We start from the raw sequence: 18974 nt of genomic DNA, 5'->3' as shown, positions 1-18974 counted from the left end.
CATGTCCCTATTCAGCAACATGACTTTGATGCAGTAGCTCTCTGGGAAACTGATCCATGCATGGCCTTAAATGTTCAGAAAAGTGGAGTCAACTATCAGTGGCGGAAAAAAAACTATCATAACTATACTGTGATACGAATCTTCCGAAGGTCGACTCTCCAATCCTGGACCTTGCAATGTGGATAGACTCCTCATTCGCATTTAGTTATCACTCCAGAAGTTGTGAAAAAAAATAACTCTTTCACCATGAATTAACCAGGCGGTCCTTCTTCTTTAGGTCCTTGACCCTATACGTGAGTTCTATCGAAATCGGTTTACTACAGAACCTGCCACCTGCCCAAAGGGACTTTAAGCTCAACATCCACTCGCCACTTACGCGACATGCCATCAACGACATCCTACTACTATGTATGTGGTCCGTTTTCTCCAAATTTGACGTCCTCCACAGAACACGCGGCCACTCTGCTAAAATTATTAAGCTCCGTGCAAAAATATTACCCGTCAGTGGCATTTTGAGTGTCTGTCCAACTAGATAGTCGGTTCGCCTTGAAAGGAAGCACCTCCATCCCGAACCTTCATCTTGATTCTAACGCTTATCACTATTTCTACACACAATCTTACGGGATTTGTGTGTATTAGTTTCACGTATAGCATCCGCCGCCGCCGGTGTTCGCACGATTTTTCGCGGTACGGTACAGGTACAAAGACTTATGATACGTCAATCGATTGGAAATACCATTTCCTCGTTGGCATTGTTAACATTTGTGAGATCGAGGACCCAGAAGTGGAGCACTTGCCCATCTTAGTGATTTTAAATTTAATTGTACATAATGTTTTTAAATTAAGACCGACTTGGTTGAATACCATATTTTTAGTTAGTACTGATAATTTATGAACAACGTTTTCGGTTGCATTAAGAAATTTTAATTTTAAGTGATATTTCGGGACACCACAACCGTCGTACACACAAATTGTCATATTTTAATTTCGTGCCAATTGATATAACTCGTTCGCGTTTCGCTACCTTCCCAAAACCAGGTAACTCGAAAAGTTCGTTTTGTCTAAATATTAATTTAAATTAATATTTATATTTAGACAAAACAAATTTTTACAGTTACCTGGTTTTGGAAAGGTAGCGAGCACGTTAGTTTAACCTGTTCGCTTATATTTTGTTTGCTGGATTTTGTTGAATTAATGTACAAGATGATTGGAAATTTGTTCAAATATAAATTTAATATTTTAAATATAGTTAATACATCGGGGAGATTGTGTGTACTTAAATGTCCACGACATCTTGTTTCTACTCCAGCCCGTTAATTTCCAATAACATAAGTTTATTTTTTGTAATATTTTGTAATTTTTAATTAATTAGTTTAAATTTATTTCAAATGAAATTTTCTGGTAGGATTGCATACAACAAGCTAAGCAATTTGTTTTACCTAAAATAAATAAAGTGCAAGTCAATTTTGACGCTTTATTGACCGAATTTGAAATAAGGTATTTGTGTGACACTACATATACTGGGACAATGCCTTATTTACCTATTTTTTAAAAACGTTTCATGAGAAAAAGAATTTGGAAAGCAGTCAATATTTGGGGTTTTTCTAAAACAAATCTGGTCTATTAAAAATGCAAGTAAAATGTCTTGGGAAATCTTTTGTAGATTCTAGTAGCTACATTGTAACATAACTCTGCATAGAAATACTCCAATAACCAGATCACACTTACAATGGCTTCACATAGCGGTGACGTTAAAGCCATAACTTTAATAGCACGATAATTTCAGAAGTTGATTATCTGATATGGAACAATTGTACCAGTGATGTCATGTACCTGTAACTGTAGTTTCCCTACAATCAAAATAAAACATTTTCTCTGAGAACTATATGACTATAAAATGTTGATCCCATAATGCATTCCACTTTTTGGCTTTAGCCTAATCTCTAGTATTTCTGTAACCCCCAAGTGGCTTGAATATTGGCTGCTCCCTTATTTGGCTTTTGACAATTTTAGCACTGCTAAGTGGTTTGTTGTTGTTCAAATTGTCGTAATCTTACAAAAACAGCATGTTCCAGGGATATATTAACTTTAACAGGGTTACTATATAGACAATAGAAATTCTTAATTCAAAAGATAATTGATAATCAAATTTTTGACTGCTTAAATCTTCACTAGGTAGTTCTTGTTTTAGTGATATAACCTATATTTCCCTAAGAAAATGTGTCAATTATATTAAATCCATTGCAACAAGGTGTTAATGATAAAAGCTTTGGCATACTTATGCAATACATTGCCAATAAATGATATCTATTTCTATATGATTTGCTGATTAGGTTAAGGGAAAATTTGAAGTTAGTAGAACATGTTATCAATTTTTGTTCAAACAAATGCTCATTAAATTGTTTTAGAGAAATTGTTTGATTCCAATATCCAGATAAGATAATTTATTTTCACAACTAGCTACATAATTAGTAGCATTTATGCAGGGTTAGAATTACGTGAACAATCACATAATTTTATATGATCTTGAAACATTTCTGTTTACAATTGTGACCATTACACACAAAAATAATGGCTTTAGTATATAAGACTTTCGTTGTATAGCAAACCAATATCTAACAGTGAATCAGAATAAATAGAGCAAATTAGATGAACATAATAAAAAATTAATAATAATTTTAGTTCAGGCTAGGGAGAAGATTCAGTTACTGCACTCTTTAAAACAGCGACAAGCCAAAGCCAAATTTATACATTAGATTTTTGACTTTTTCTTTACATTTAACCGAATACATCAGCTATATAGGAAAACTCTAATACAATGATACATATTTAATCGGAAGTATTAGAAAATTGTAGCTGCTTAAAAATATAAACAACATAATGATTGTTTTTAGACAGTCCCAATAGATCCCTGCATCCTGCTAGATCATTAACTTAGGGCTCTTTGCACCACAATCTATCAATTACAATAATTCCTTAAAATTAAGGTACTTGAAAATTGTTTTATTGACAATTATTTAAAGAAAAATTAGCCTAATGCATCAATTGCAGCAATAAGCAAAATAAATTTGAACTAAACGCCTACAAAAAACCATCTATGGCTTTCCATATAAAGAAATATACTCTTATGAAATTCACAAATAAAATATCTGCAATTATGCATATCTTAATACCTATTTACAATTTAAATTCTTAAAATAAATTTCACCAGAAGATCAGGTCTAGCTGGTAATAAAAATAAAATATTTAACATAAACGTAAAGATTTTAAATCGGCAACAACAGATCATTTGGTAAAAATCAGATATTACAATTCATAACATTTCCATCATGAGATTAAAATTCTGTTGATGTAAAAACAATTTTATTGGATCTATGGTAAATATGTACCAGTAATGTTATGTGTAGAAAATTTTATTGGGCCAAAACTCCTAATCTTGCCAAAGCCATTTCTTGTCGGCGACGAATCACTTCCCAGTAAACTTCGTGAACTGAAAGATTAAAATTTAGATTTTAATATAATAAGTTTGTAACAATGATACAAATTGTAAATCAAAAAATAGACAGGCTAAGCATGTGCTACAAATTCCTATTTGGTAATGAGTAGTTGAAATAGTACAATAGACGTCTACACATTCCCTAGCTCGGCTTAATCCATCTATTGACCACAAAGCTACTAATGAAAATGTTTCATACTTCCATTCTTGACAAGGCCATTCCGAATGTACCGTAAATAGCAGAAGAAATCACACACTGCAATAATCTGTAATAAAATATTTATATTTTACCTATAGTTTATGGCCAAATTGTTATCTGAGTTACAAAACTTACTCTGTTTCTTCCCAGCTGGGATATGTAGTGCCAATCTTTTCCTTCACCCAGAGTCATTTTGTACTTGCAGAGCCGAGGCGCTTCCAATAAAGCACATTTCCTAGAAATTACAGATTTATTTTAATGATATATTTTTCATAAATTCAAAAAGGGAAAAAAGAACGACCCTTACTTTGGAAAAGGGTTTTTCCCTCCAACCTGTTCAATTACAATTGAATTATCTTCTATGGCTTGTAACACACGATGAGCAAGCTGTAACACAATATTAATTTCTATTATTTATATAAGTAGGTAGTTCAAAACACGCCAGGGTTGTCAGATTTAAATCAAATTGATTTGATATAAATGAAGTGATTTTTAAAAATAATCATTGATTTAAATCACATATTATACTTCAATGTATTTATGAAAATGTACGATAGTAGGTTCTTTAGAAATTTCAATTCAGAGAAAGTGCAAGTAAATTTTTATTATTAATTAAAAATTATTTTAAACTATAGTTTACATTATGGCTGCAGTTAAATTAATCATTTATTTTAAAGGCGAGCTATATTATTTTATTAGTGATACTTTTGCACTTTCATTTTGCTCCAATTGGAACCTCTCTCGAGCTTGGGATGCTTCTCTTATAAGGGGTATATTATATACTATTTGATTCCCTTACCAAAAATTAGTTGGATTTTAGTTGGTAAACACATTTTAGTTGACATTAGGTTGGTTTTAAGTAGGCTCAAGTGGTCAGAATATTTCAATAAACTAGTTAAAGGGGTAATAAGTGGTTATTAAGTTGTTATGAAAATACTTTTTTCTTTAAGTTGGTAATTAATTGGTTTTTAGTGGTCAGAAAATTACATATTATTTGTAAGTTGGTTTTAAGTAGGTAATTAGTTGGTTTTAAGTTGGTATTTGTCTCAAATACCAACTTAAAGTATTTCATAGACCACTTATTTTTTGGTAAGGGTTGTGTACTAATATGTAACTAATTATTGGAATACAACCCCAAAATCCACAAGGGCAGGCATAGGGATTAACAATTAAATATAAAGATAAATAAATTGAAGTGGGAAATTGTAAGTTTCAGGTATAGAGAGTGTTGTCGTCTGACATGATTTTGAAAACATGTCACAGCTGTAGTGTTAATAGTGGCCGCCATGACAGTTACCGTTTTTTATCAATAGGCAAATTACAATGGTGACGTCGCAGAGTTTCAGACGACAACATTATTCAAGATCTGCCCCTTACCAAAAAATAAGTGGTCTAAGAACTATTTAAGTTGGTTTTAAGTTTGTATTTGAGACAAATACCAACTAAAAACCTACTTAAAAACAACTTAACACCAACTTAAAGCCAACTAAAAACTCACTTAAAATGTTACTTAATAAAGACCACTTAAAGCCAACTTAAAACCTACTTAAAATGTTACTTAATAAAGACCACTTAAAGCCAACTTAAAAAATAATATGTAATTTTCTGACCACTAAATACCAACTTAAAGAAAAAGGCATTTTCCCACCAACATAAAACCAACTTATTACCAACTTAAATGTGAATACCAACTAAATACCAACTAAAAACCAACTTATTTTTTGGTAAGGGGCCAGAAACAGAAAAACTCTGGTAATGGATATTTTCTCCACCTTCAGTTGACAGTTATCGATGGAGGGTATTACATAGTTTGTGCTGATTAATTTTAAAATTAAAATTCTCTGTAATGTGAAATATTTTGTAACTTATCTTTTTTGGTACAATTTATATGGGTTCACTTATGAAGGGATAAGTCAATTGCTCACTTCTATTTACTTCTGGTTAGATTATGTAAAACAAAAAAATAACAAACCTGCTGGTTTTGAAACTGTAAACAGGGTAAGATGTCTTCTTCATAAATTCTTTTAAGAAACGGTGTATCTCTCTGAATCACAGGGTTTTGCCTCCACTGTACAAATTCTTGGTGATAAAATGGATCAACCTAAATGAAAACATTAGCAACAGATATTACCAATAAATATGAAAAGTTACTACTAAAACCATTACAACTTGTTTGAAATTTAAATCTAATTCTCGTGACAATTTTTTCAAGGTGATTTAACATTTTCAACTTTGCTTGATTTCATTATTCGTTGATAGGATTTCTCTAGTAGTTGCTGTTTTATAATTATAGGACATTCTGTAATTTCAAGGACATTTTTGGGGCTTACTATATAGTACCATCTTTTCGATAATTTGGTGGCCGAAAGCGCCGATCTAAACTGTTTTCTTGATTATTCAAAAAATGAAGTAAAAAACTTCATTTGGAATTAATTTGTTAGAATTTCGTGCAAACATGCAGATACTTCGACATAATCTCATCACACGAGTCGGCTTGACGTAAGGTCAGGTGACTCAGACTAATTTTACGCTTAGCGTTGATAACGCTGGGTTTTGAGATTCAAATTTGAATTTCCAAAGAATGTTTTTGGGTGTTATAATTTGGACCAAAAATTTATCAATTTTTAATCATTGACCCGATAATTTGACTTTTTCAATATTGCAACGCTGATTTAATTAGACATCACATTTTTCTGATGTAATCACAAAATCACTTCATGTATTTCAACCAAAACTATTTTGAAAATTCAGACAAAATCGGTTAAAGTGCATGTTTCACAAAATTCAAGAATGCTGCTCTCCATAAATAAAACATACTTCTGGGATAATGAACATCTCTTAACAATAAATATACCTTATTTTGAACACTCCATCAAGAATTAAGCGCTACTTCAATGCATATACCTCAAGTTGATAATGCAAAAATTCCCACAGCCATTAATTGTCTTTACACTTACGATTATAGATATAACACAGCCTCTAGTTTCAACATTCACTTGTAAATTTACTGACCTATTCCTTTTAATTCGCGAGCAAAAAGAGTCTATGTGGTGCTTCAACACAACGCTCTTCCTAGGTAGCGCCTATGATCTAGCTATTGTCAAATTATAGACAAATGCCTAAATCTGAGTCTTGTAATTGCTGTATTACGATGGAGGAAACAACAAATCCATGTAAAGCTATAATAAAATGCAAATGCGCACCATAAAAATTCCTTATACTACTGGCTGTCAAACGCTAATAGAGAATGCTACAACCCTACTTATCTAGGTTTCAACAACAAGAGACCATAGCGCTAGCTTTCCGTTGCGAATTAATTTACTATCACAGAAAACAAACATAACATATGTATTTCCAGAAGTCTATAATATATCACTTACGAGGGAAGTATTCATCTACCTATCTTGTTATTCTCTTGAAACATGTACCTTTGCCGGATCAGTTAATTTTTCAAAATACATTTTGGTAGGAAAAATAGTGAAGGCTAAGACTGTCATATGTAGATTTTCTAATACTATTTTATTGGCAAAATATGGTTTATAATTTGTAAATATCCCTACCCAGTGTAATTTCGACATTTTTACAACTTAAAGCTAAAAAATACACTAATTGTATGGCAGGAAATACGCGTCGAGCCCTTAAAGGACACATTTCATTTTAATGGCCTAGATGTTTAATTTTAATCGCTATAGTAAGAAATATATTATAAACTTTTGGTTTTGCTAATATAGCAAGGAACAACACACCTATAATCCCTTAATTCTCCCAAGGTACATACAAGGACTACATATTGGGAGACAATATAGATAATAACACACAAGGGAACAGCCCAGTGTTTCCACTTAACAGATATTACTGATCAAGATAGTTTTAGTGCTCCCAAAATCAGCCATTTAAGGTGTTTTTCTATACTTGTTCTAATTTGTTAAAGCTCTCTAACAAATATATAACTGAGAACTATAGCAAAGAAAATGAAACAATGGCAAATAGAACACAGAATAAACAGCTCCGGGATAAGTTGAATTAGATTGTTTTGGCATTATTTCATAGGTTAAAAAGTGTTTTCCAAAGTTCTGTTATTTTGTTCTCCGTTCCTGAAGGTTTGCAATACATTTTCTCAGCTTTTAAAATTGGTTTCTAATTTGAACGTTCTCATAATAATTGTATGCAGTGCTCAAAATGGACCGGAACGCACCAGAACGCCATTCCATTCCGTAAAATTTTCCTCACATAGATCTGGGTCATAAAGATTATTTTATATTGCACAGCTCCCGTTTTTCAGAATAGTTGGCATCTTTGAAAGGAAACACATTCCGGTTCTTGAATAAGTCCATTTCGAGCACTGATTGTATGAAAAAGTGGAAACACTGAAACTGCCATTTCTTTTGATCTATTGCAAAAAATGCTACACGAAGAAACAACATAGATTCATAAATAAATAATTTGTTTATGCGACACAAAGCAATATATGTTAAAAAAAGCAAAGAATGTTAGTAAAACAAACAGCACTTGTAACAACCTCATGGCTATCATTAGGAATAGCTGCAGGCTCTATGTCTTTAGTAGGTGAACCAGGAGGACTGTCAATGTTAGTAGATGCCAATTCATAGTTGCTCGGTGACCTCCGATGTCCACTTCTAAAAAGAGACCTTACCCCATTGACTGGAGGCTTGCACTCCAGCTGGGGGTGCAGATGACGATTTGGCATTGCTGGGGTAGATGTAATGACCAGAGTTTTGAGAGCTTGAACTTCCGCTGCCAACCCATCAATCTTAACAAAAAGTAATCGGTAAAACATAGATCACTTGAAGTATTTTATGGAATTATTTTAGTATTTCAGTCAAAACACTTTTAAAAGTATTTGAAGAAATATTTAATACATTTTTGTAGTATCTGAACTAAACAATGTTTCATATAAGGAATTAAAATAGAAGATCCTTTTCCAAAAATTACTGGGTTTTAGTGTGGCCTGGTGTGAAAAACCATTTCAGGTAGTTCCTAATGTCTGTAATTAATGCTAGCTGTTCCTACCAATCAATTGTTCAGCCCTATTTTCAGAGATTAGCGATTCTGTGGGTCTCTAAGGGTTACTACTTTATGATAATAATCAGCTACAGGAATACAAAAGGCACCACCACAGATTCTAAATTATCTAGCTACTTTTTTTCCATAATTATCAGTCGCTGGGTTATATTGTGTAGGATGGTGAAGGAAACCCTCCATGCCACAGGAGCCAACAGCTCTCTACACTCACTTAATCCTTAAACCTCAAAAAGTTTTTCCAGAAAGGGGAAACCAAGGAGCTCGCAAGAGTCGTACTGAGTTTTCACCCAGTGACACCGTAACTGATTTATGAACAAGAGTCCATGTTCATGAGACGGAACAAGAGTTAAAATTCAAGAATAATAATAAAAGAAAACTACACCACCCCACTTAGCTTGTATTTATCATTTATTTTTTAAGATAATATCAATATAGCCATGGAAATTACATTATTACCTTCATATTTGCTTCTGCCAGCAGCTTTTCTGCATTTGACTGTTTAGTCAAAGCTGTTTGCACCATTTTATTAGCTTCCTGTAAAAAAATTGTGTTTACAACAATATTCACATTTGGCTAACTTCACTCATACCTCAAAAAGAGCTGCTGTGAGATCCTCTAACTCAGCTCCTACTTGATCTCTTATTTGACTTAGTCTCGCGACTTCTTCATCTTTCAGCTTCAATTCCTAAATTTTGAAAGAGATTAATTTTAAACAATCCCTTAAAATGAATTTTTAGACTTTCTAACAGACTTAAATTAAGGCCTAGGTTCAACCCCATTACTTGAAAATAGGGTTCAAACATCTTTTTCAGTTCCCCCTCATACCCCTCCATTGATAAGAGACTGTGAGCTTGCTCTCTGGCCCTCTCCTCGTTGAAGGTATAAATCAGGCACTGTAAGCGCTGTCAATATTTTCAGCAATTACTATGTACTTGAGACCCGTGAAGTCTTAATTACCAGATGATCGTTGCTACTAGTAGGGGGATAATTAAGGGGAAGGCAAAAAGGTGTTAGAGTCCTTTTTCGATACTGGGGAAACGCAAAATAATTTATATATTAATATTCTAAAATAATTGCAGAGTAAAATGTGGTTTATTTAAAATTTTACATAATAGTAAAATACACATGGTATTGGCAGCTTGGTTGGAAATTTCCACCTATTGAGAATTGCCTTAAGCCAGGAAAGGTAAATGTTTAATTTACTTAGCCTAGTTGGATTTATTATATACCTCTGATGACATTTATCGGAATTATAGCAAAGTAGTTACGCATATGGTTAAGTGATTCGTATATGACCAAATTTGGTTTTTAAATAACTTTAATAAATTTTGGTAAATAAATTATTGTTGCAATTATTATTAAAACAGATAAATTTATGTTTAAAAGACTAGCTATTTATTTAATATTTTTAAAATGTTCCTAATATTTGGTTTTATAGTAACTTTAATAAATTTTATAAATAAATTAATGTTGCAATTATTGTTTAAACAGATAAATAATATTTAAAAGACCTATATTTCATATCTTTTAAATATTCCAAACATTATAAACTTTCTGCAATTGTGGGTATAATGATAGCAGCAATCTTATCAATAAAAATATACTAAAGATTAGATTAATATTATACGATGTCTATTTTATACTCCCACCTTTAAAATGTGATAAAATTAGACCTCTTTATAAGGCTTAATCAATTGATTAATTCATTACATTTGGATAACATTTAATTAAATTTTAAAATAGAACTAAATTAACTATAATTATAAATTGATTTAAAAACAGTGGTGTAGTCCTAAAATAAAGAGAACCGGGGGCGCTACCTGGGTAGGGCCAACTTCAATTTCGCGCATAATCGAAGTTGGCTGTACCAGACGCTATAAATTTATGTCCAACTTCGATTTTTTACTTAATCAAAGCTGGCCGTACCAAGGTGACGATTTGAAATTGTTATGGTATTTTTCTGCGAGCAAAATTTATAATAAATTCACACATCCTTTATTCGAGAAAAATGATTTACAAAATAGAAGCAAGGCGCGCCCTGGAAAGTTGAAAAAAAGAGGCAGGGCACACCCTGGCAAAATGGACAAACCAAGGCGGGACAAGGCCCTGCCTTTGAAATAAGCAACTGGGCGATGCCCTGGCCCGCCTACACCACTGTTTATAAATAAATACAGCCTCTAACAATTACCCTTTTCAGTTTAAGTAGCTGAAATCTGATTATCTCAACATATATATCTTTCTTAAGTTCCAGTAAATGTAGAACAGTTTGGTAATTTGATTATATATATTATTATTATGGTAATTTTAAGCTTTGGTTGTTACTTATTATACTAAATGTTTATTTTGACCTCTATGAGGCAACATATGGTAAATAAGACTCGTAAGTTACAATTAACGTCTGCCTAGGAATGACTTCCTTTTGAAAGACTAAAATAATTAGCTATGTTGAAAGTTTCTTTCATTAAACATCCGCAAGTATTGTAAATCATTGGCTTTGAGTCAATATAATTTAGCAAACATTCATTTAACCACTTCTAAACAAGGGTTCAATTTATGAACCTATCACCCAGAAGCGTAACCAAAGTTTCGCCAACCCCACCCCCCCCCCCCGTGCCCAGCCCCCAACAAAGCCTGAATTATCACTACATTGCAGAGGTTCATTTAATTGAACAGCGGTTTAGTTCAAACCAGCAAAAAAATATTCAGTAAAAACTAAGTTTATATTTTTCAATTTATAATATAATACAGGACAACATTTTATTATATAGGATAATATAATATTAATAATTAGAATAATAACAAAAATAATAACATAGGATAATATAGAACTAAAATTCCTCATATACTGAATATTGTAATGCAAATTTCAGCATAATAACGCAATGATTTCCAAAAATTAAGTGGTGCAAATCTCTTTATACATATATTCCAAATATTTTAGGCCAAAAACAGCAACTGAAAGACGATTAAGCAATAGTTTTCAATGACCAAATTATATAGCTAAATACAGTATTTGGAAGACATACTAACTCAAACTTATAGGCCTTTTATAGGGCATTTTCACAGATTTAAAGGTTAATAAAGGACAAGTTTCATTCCACTGGACTGCCTGAAGTAATTCTTTAAAATAAATGAACTAAATTTAAATGCCAAACAAAATGTTTTGTTATTCTCAAAAAGTTTATAGAAACTTTATGAATGTGATAAAAGTCATTTATTGGTGTCAGTCTTTATATTCTTAATCTTCATGCAGGGACCTACATTAAAATCAAGGTCATTAAAAAGACTATAGGAACTTGCGAGAACTTTTATTTACATTTTTTTCCTCATTTCATATTAAAGAAACCTGTTTAAAGAGCGTTGAGAGGAGGGGGTGACTGAACTGGTTTATGAAGATAATTCACTTCATACGATTTTAAATTTTGGTGCTTTAGTTTAGGTACGAGAATGAAAAGGAATGCAATAACCTTTTATTTGACTGCCGGAACTGAGAAAAATTCCATTCCAGTAACCAGAGATGGCATTTTTCTGTTTCTATTTTTAAAGGATTATTTATTTAGTGATTTATATAGATTTAATGGGTTTTAAATTTCTTAGTCTAAATTGATGGATATTATTTGCTGCTACTGGTTTAAAACTTAATTAATTGTAATTATATCAAATTACTATTTATTAATTTAGTTTCCCACCATTTCAAATGGTTTTACAACCTAATTTTCACCATTTTTTAAAAACCTTAACGAAATACATTAAGTGATTGAAATAAATTTGATAAATTAAATTTATTTAAAACTTCTTTTAAATAAGATATCTAAGATTGCAAGTGTTTATCAGAAAAGTTTGATTTAAATCTATAGACTTCTACAAAGGAAACTTTTTCACTTGCAATATTCTACTGGTACATTCCATATGTATAGAAGTAGCCCAAGGCCATTATTTTGTTTATCAAGGGTGAAACCATCTCTGAAAAGCGTTCCTTGACTTGAGGGCGTTACGCGTGAAAGGCTATCTCGATTCACTTCAAAGAAGTGTGTTGTAATTTTTTTTATCATACTTAATAGACCAGCTCTAATCAGCCACTATTCAAATACATTTTTGCAAGTTGGGCTAGCCAAAAATACTATCTCACTTTAAAGGACGATTTTGGCAAGTGATTCGTATATATTGTAAATCATTTATAATTCTTTTTCAAGGTTAAAAGATAAAATCTGTTTGAGGAAAAGCCCTCTAATTCCAGTGTCTCTGCTTGACAAGAGCGCTGGATAATCATTTAAAGAGAAGAATCAAATGATTTAAAAGATATAAAAGGGAAGTGCAATTTGAAAAATCGTAAATAAATTTTGAATACTCATGATTGGAAAAGTATGCAAAATTTTGGGGGCAGTTAAAAAGTTCCAATAGGAACGTCATTATGTTGAGTTTCCCAATATCAAAAACAGTGATGGAGACTAAAAGCAACTAATAGGTTCGAAGAATTATAGAATACGTAAACATTTTGGCCAGACCAAAAATGAGAAGGCGGTTTCAACAAATATAACATCTCAGCTTTCTCTGATTAATATATAGTATTATCGTGGTAGGTGATAATGGCTGGCTGGCTGCCAAAAACAAAAATCTTATACAGAACTATATGGTACATTATTACATAAATGAAAGATATTTTTAAAGGTCAGAGATAAAGTTAGATTTTGTTAATATGTCCTACTACTTTGATAAATTGATTACCAAAATTAGTTAAATAGTTTTCCAGTGACAAAATAATATATCCCCAGACCTCCGCTCATTTTGATCCCCCATGCGCCTTGCAAACCACTACGGCCAAGAAAACCTTTCACTTCACTGTTTTTTCTCTTTTGTGGTAAACTCCTAACGAATAAGTGAACTAAAAGATAATTTTTAGACATAATTGATTAGAGCATATATGTAACATTATCACTCATAAGTATACCATAAAAGCATTTTCTCAAAAGAAACCTTATTCACAGGATATGCTGTTAATTACGTCACTTCCAACTCCGTGCTTTACTGATGGGAAACTGAAGTTAGTTAAACAAATTTTTAGCACGCGCAGAATTCCTCCTGTGTTTCTAACTTTAACAATATATAGTTTAGCTTGTGCCTCAAGATCACATTATTTCGTTTCCATGGTAACCTTTCCATGGATTATAAAAAAAATAGCTTAATTTTACTGGTCCGCTTATTGTATGTTCCGTGTGAAACTAGGTCTCAAGACTCATTGACTTTTTCTATGCAAATGTTATACGTGATTATGTTACCAAACAATAAAAATTAATCTTGTGGTCTTTGGTAAAGGTGTCATTGAAGGAAATGAGTGGCAAAAATTTTTCGATTAGACCTTTATGAGGCATTTACTGTAAGTTTTGACACTTATTAAATTGAAAAGGTAAAGATAACCTGTTGGGCCTTGTGTAATTCCTCTTGTAATCTGTGATAAGCGAGTTCTTTAACTTCAGCTATTGATATACAACGAGATTTCATTTCTTCCGTTGATTTTGTAACATCTGACGCATAGCCAGTGTCTTCGAGACTGTAAAATAAAATTAACAAATATAATTAAACAGCAAACAATTACAAAATGAGTAGCTTAATTGAGACAAGGAGGATTTGGGAAGAGTTAAAATCACAAGTTTTTTGTTCCTTCATATGGTACCTAGAAAAGGGTTACAATGAGTAGGAGGGTGGTGTGCAAGCCCTTCATTCATGCCACGCAAGCCAAGAGCTCCCTATACACTAACTATTACCATTTAAGGGTTAAACCACTTACGAAACTATGGGTCAAGTACAAATTTAAGAAAAATAAAATTCCTTAGAGTTATCCCTAGTAGTAAAAAATATATTAACCATAACGGTTAAGGTTATGAATATTGCACAATCAAAAATCTAAAAACGTGGGGTATTTCTTAAACTTTTTAAAAATTTTGGGCTAAAACTGCATATTTTCCTTCAAATAGGCCCTACTAAAAATCATACCGGCCTACCGGGCATACCATTAGCCAAGATAGGAGCGAATTTGGCCAGCCTATACAAATCGGCCAAGTTTGCTCTTATCTTAGCTAATATAAGAGCGAACTTGGCCGATATGCATAAGCGGGCAAAGTTGCTGGCTAAGTTCGCTCCTATCTTGGCTAATGGTATGCCGGTATGCTTTTTAGTAGGGCCTTCAAAGGGCTACTATATTTCGGTATGTAAATTTTTATTACAAAATATAATTGCCTCAAGGATTCTTCAGGGGGGGGGGGTATAAAAAAGGTTATATATATATATATATATATATTCTATATTCTTCTTATATATAAATGAATTATTGGCTTAAACACCCCCAACACAGAAACGATAACACATTCTTCGTAAGAAGTGGTCTAGCAAGAAATTTAATTATCACGACCTGAAAGCTTACTGAATTCTTAGTATTTGAAGGCTACAAATTTATAGTAATGATTATTTTTATGGGTTCCGTAAAATATTGGGAAGCAGAGTCATTGCAAGACAAAGATGCTAGAAATCCTGTCTGGCCAAGGGAGGAACTCAATTTACAGGTTTGGAGAAAATACCTAAAGCTTATACCATAGGTAACATAATCTCTCATAAGTATGCCATTCAACTACATGACAAAAAATGCGGCATTAACTTTATTAAAGGAAAAATAAAGTTTGGTCAGTGGATTTTAAAAATGTGCATAATTTGTCAAGTGTATCGGGCTTGAAAATCTCTATTTTATTTATTATATTTCTAAAACTATAGGACTTTATTGGACTTTCTTCAAAATTATAGGATTTTATAAATGCTATTTCATTTACTAACTTTATTCATTTAAAAACAAAATCTATACTTAGTTAAATAAATCTTTGATTTCCCTTAAAAAATAGAAAATATTTAACTATTTTATCACAAAATATACTAGTAGCTATCCATGTTAATAATAGAGTAATAATATGTCGACGTCACCCATGCTTTACCCTATAGAGTAATTTCAGTTTGTAGCTTTGGCTATGGCCGCCATTTTGTGCGGGATTTTTTCTCAAAATGGCGGCCATAGCTTGAAGCTACAGAGCGATACTACTCTATAGCAAAACTATAGACTAGAATTAATTTGTATAGGAATTTATCTTATAGCTAAATCTAGCAATTTAACTGAGTGGCCGGATTTGAAATGGGCAAAATATCAAAATTATAGGATTTTATAGGACTTTTTGAGGATTTTGCTAAACATATAAGTTATAATATAGGATTTTATTTTCCATGGTAAACTTTTTAAAACAAGGAATTTAGAAGTGTTCAATTTATAGTCCACTAATTATTAAACAAGGTCTAATTGAACTTATAAGTGATTATTGTCTAAAGTTTTTAATACCGCAGTCAAATGCTGTTCCCATCGCGCTAGTGGAAAATGAAGAGTAGCTTAGAGCTAGGGACTTTTGCAAATCATGAGTGATTTCACATAGTTGTCGTGACACGTAATATGGTATGGTAATGAGTTACAGTCCCAGACTGAGGGAGGAACAAATGTTACAAATGCTTATACTAGTGGTGTTTGTATTCTGAACGATATTTTTCCCTAAGTATGATTTTTAATTTCTGGTATTGTTTAAACAAAATGATACTTCTCACTTAAGCTTATAAGGTCACATACTACTAAATAAAAAAAGGAAAATTTTAAATGCGTACAAAACAAAAAAAAAAACAAAATATTATGCTTGTACAAGAGTGTTACAAGCGGTGTTTGAATATATGACCTTCTGCTGCTCTAACTGACCTACTATTGTGGATTTATATAATAAAATATAGGGATGGCCCAAAAACATTTGGATGACTGTAGCTTCTACCCTTATACCCTGAACTACCATTTTAAATCTAGTTTGAAGTATACAAATGCAAAATTCCTGTGTAAAATATCAAACCACCCATTTGGATAATATTAGAATTAAAAAAACTCACGTTTCAAGGTGTATATCCCCAGGAATAAAATCAGACACTACAGTTTTATTGAGCTTATATTTAGCCTCCATCTCCACCTTAAGACTGTCATACATGTTGTTTATGCGATTTTTTAAAGCGGAAGCTTTTTCACCACATTCAGATGCCCTTCGACTTCTTTCTTTTTCCTTGACTGACTCAAAAACTTTGGCTGCACCGTCACTTGAACTTTTGCGATTTAATAACAAACGCCTAGTTTTATGGCTACCTTCAGCACTGACAGATAAATCTTCAGTTTTTCCACTATTTGCAGGTGCTGTTGAGTTTTCAACTCTTTCTTCTAGTCCATTTTCAACAATATTAGTATTACCATTCATATGTGTTGATACATTTTGTGCACCAGTAGGAAGGATTGCACGAGTACTATTTACATCAGATGAATTAGCCGAAATTTCATCAAAATCGACACTATTAGAACTACGCGAATTAATATCTAAATACGAATCTGTTCCCTTAGAGCTAGTTGAACTAATGTTCAGTTTGATATCACTAACTGAAAGACTACCAGACAGTTCATTTGCAGTTGACGATGTTAACCCAAAATGTTCTGTACCACTTTCAGCCATAATACCTACAAAACACGTAATACAACTACGGGTTAACAAACAAAACATCATACAGCTGTGTAAAAATAGGTCTGAAAAATTATCTATTTGTGCCAATGCAGGATGGTGTAGGCCTATATGAAACCATTCAAGTGTTAATTTCTACTCAACCTACATTTAACATACTGATCTGTGTAAATTGAGGTCACTAATAATACTGATTTTTTCTTACGCCCCTTAGTTTTAAATATGATAAAAAAACTATGTACACCAAGCTAATATTACTCTTATGATCTTATCAAAACAAAAAGCAATTTAAAACCTAGGCCTAAACTATATCAAACAGGATACAGGCTTCTTTTACTTCCTACCTAATTTTGACATGCGCCTAGGCTATTTAACATAACTGGTAACTAGTTTACGAAAGGTCAAAATGCTTACAAAACTTTAGTACGTCCTTTGAAGATGTTCCTCTTCTGCACACCACACTGGAGTTTAATTCATTTTAGAGGAAATTAACAAACGTTCATTTACAATGCCAGTAGCAAGCGAACAGTCCGTCGACACGGACATTGCTGCAGTGTTGTCATAAATATACCAAATAATATTTCGCAGAATATCCAGTTATCGACAATTTGTTTTTGAGAAATGAGCTTATGGTGTCAGCCAAAAGCCTTAGACACCTACGAAAAATATATATAAAAGTTAAAACGATAAAATCCAAAAAACAATAAAATAAGTAAAACAAAGTAGAAACACAAACAGTCTTGGCCAACGAATAATAGAACAAATTTACCTTTGAAATTTCAGCGAAGGCAGAACCAACGTTAATATAGTAGGGGTGGGCTGCAGTAGTAACAAGACTATGGTGACTAGATTCACGTTAAAGTTATAGAATAATTTAACAATAATTTTATATACAAATATATTATAATAGGCACTTCAATAAAACATCTTCAAGGAAATTGCCAAGATGTAATATTTTCGAGAGCCAGTACCTGCAAGTCTCTGTTTATATAGTGTTTATGGAAATAATGGAAACTTTTCACCTGTAAAAATAACGTCGTGTTTTTGCTAAGCCTGGCCAAAAACCTTAAGGTTAAAATTCGCAAAGTCCTCTGCCCAACACTACGTCCTAATGTCTCAGCCCATGAACGTAGTGAAATCAAACTATGGGCAAGGTCTTAAATTATAAATATGGACTAGTTCTATATGGGCCTGTTCATAACTCTTGGTAAAGAAAAGCCCGTATATCACGCTACTTGACATTGAATACGCTAGACCTTACGTGGCCTTTTTTTCATGATTTGCAAGATCTATTTTAATCATGGACGTAATTCTAAAATTTGATAAAATATTGTGGTGGGGCTAAAGATTTTCCTCATCACCTCGACGACGGTTAGGCACTGAGACTTATCCTTTTTAACGCCACAATTATGGGAAAGCAAGTGGTCACCAGTTTTTATGCAAATCGGATAAATAGTTTTTGCTCCTTGTTGCAAGTGAAAAGTTTATATTATTTCAATAAGTAGTAACCGGTCCTGGCTCTCGGAAATATAACTTCTTGGCAATTTTCTGGAAGATATACTGGGTAACAAGGAGGATAGGAAGGGAGGCGAAGTAGGAGGGATGAACGCGCCAGCATCCTTGTAAGAATTTTAGCGCGAACTCGGCTATAAAATTTCGGAAAAATGGC

At 32.5% G+C, this 18974-nt stretch overlaps 1 protein-coding gene across 2 annotated transcripts; it reads right to left on the bottom strand.

Annotated features, from left to right (window-relative positions):
* Nucleotides 1-2982: 2982 nt before the first annotated feature.
* LOC149956194 (guanine nucleotide exchange factor for Rab-3A-like) lies at nt 2983-17929 on the bottom strand. Of its 2 annotated transcripts, none has more exons than XM_090165415.1 (11): nt 17720-17929; nt 16695-17304; nt 14154-14286; nt 9328-9423; nt 9195-9272; nt 8350-8466; nt 5668-5796; nt 4003-4082; nt 3831-3930; nt 3696-3762; nt 2983-3490 (listed from the first exon to the last, which is right to left on the bottom strand). In XM_090165415.1, the coding sequence occupies exons 2-11, from the start codon at nt 17297-17299 to the stop codon at nt 3414-3416; spliced, it is 1482 nt and encodes a 493-aa protein (XP_090021541.1). In that variant the 5' UTR covers nt 17300-17304; nt 17720-17929; the 3' UTR covers nt 2983-3413. The 2 variants fall into 2 exon arrangements, with proteins under 2 accessions (XP_090021541.1, XP_090021540.1); XM_090165414.1 differs by having other exon boundaries at nt 8215-8466; nt 17720-17923.
* Between the last annotated feature and the right edge of the window lie 1045 nt (nt 17930-18974).

The sequence above is a fragment of the Leiobunum rupestre genome, chromosome 2 (genome assembly GCF_980474605.1).
Source record: "Leiobunum rupestre chromosome 2, qqLeiRupe1.1.hap1, whole genome shotgun sequence".
Taxonomy (NCBI): domain Eukaryota; kingdom Metazoa; phylum Arthropoda; class Arachnida; order Opiliones; family Sclerosomatidae; genus Leiobunum; species Leiobunum rupestre.
Note: the sequence above shows the minus strand (reverse complement) of the source record. Positions and strands in the feature narration are given on the sequence as shown.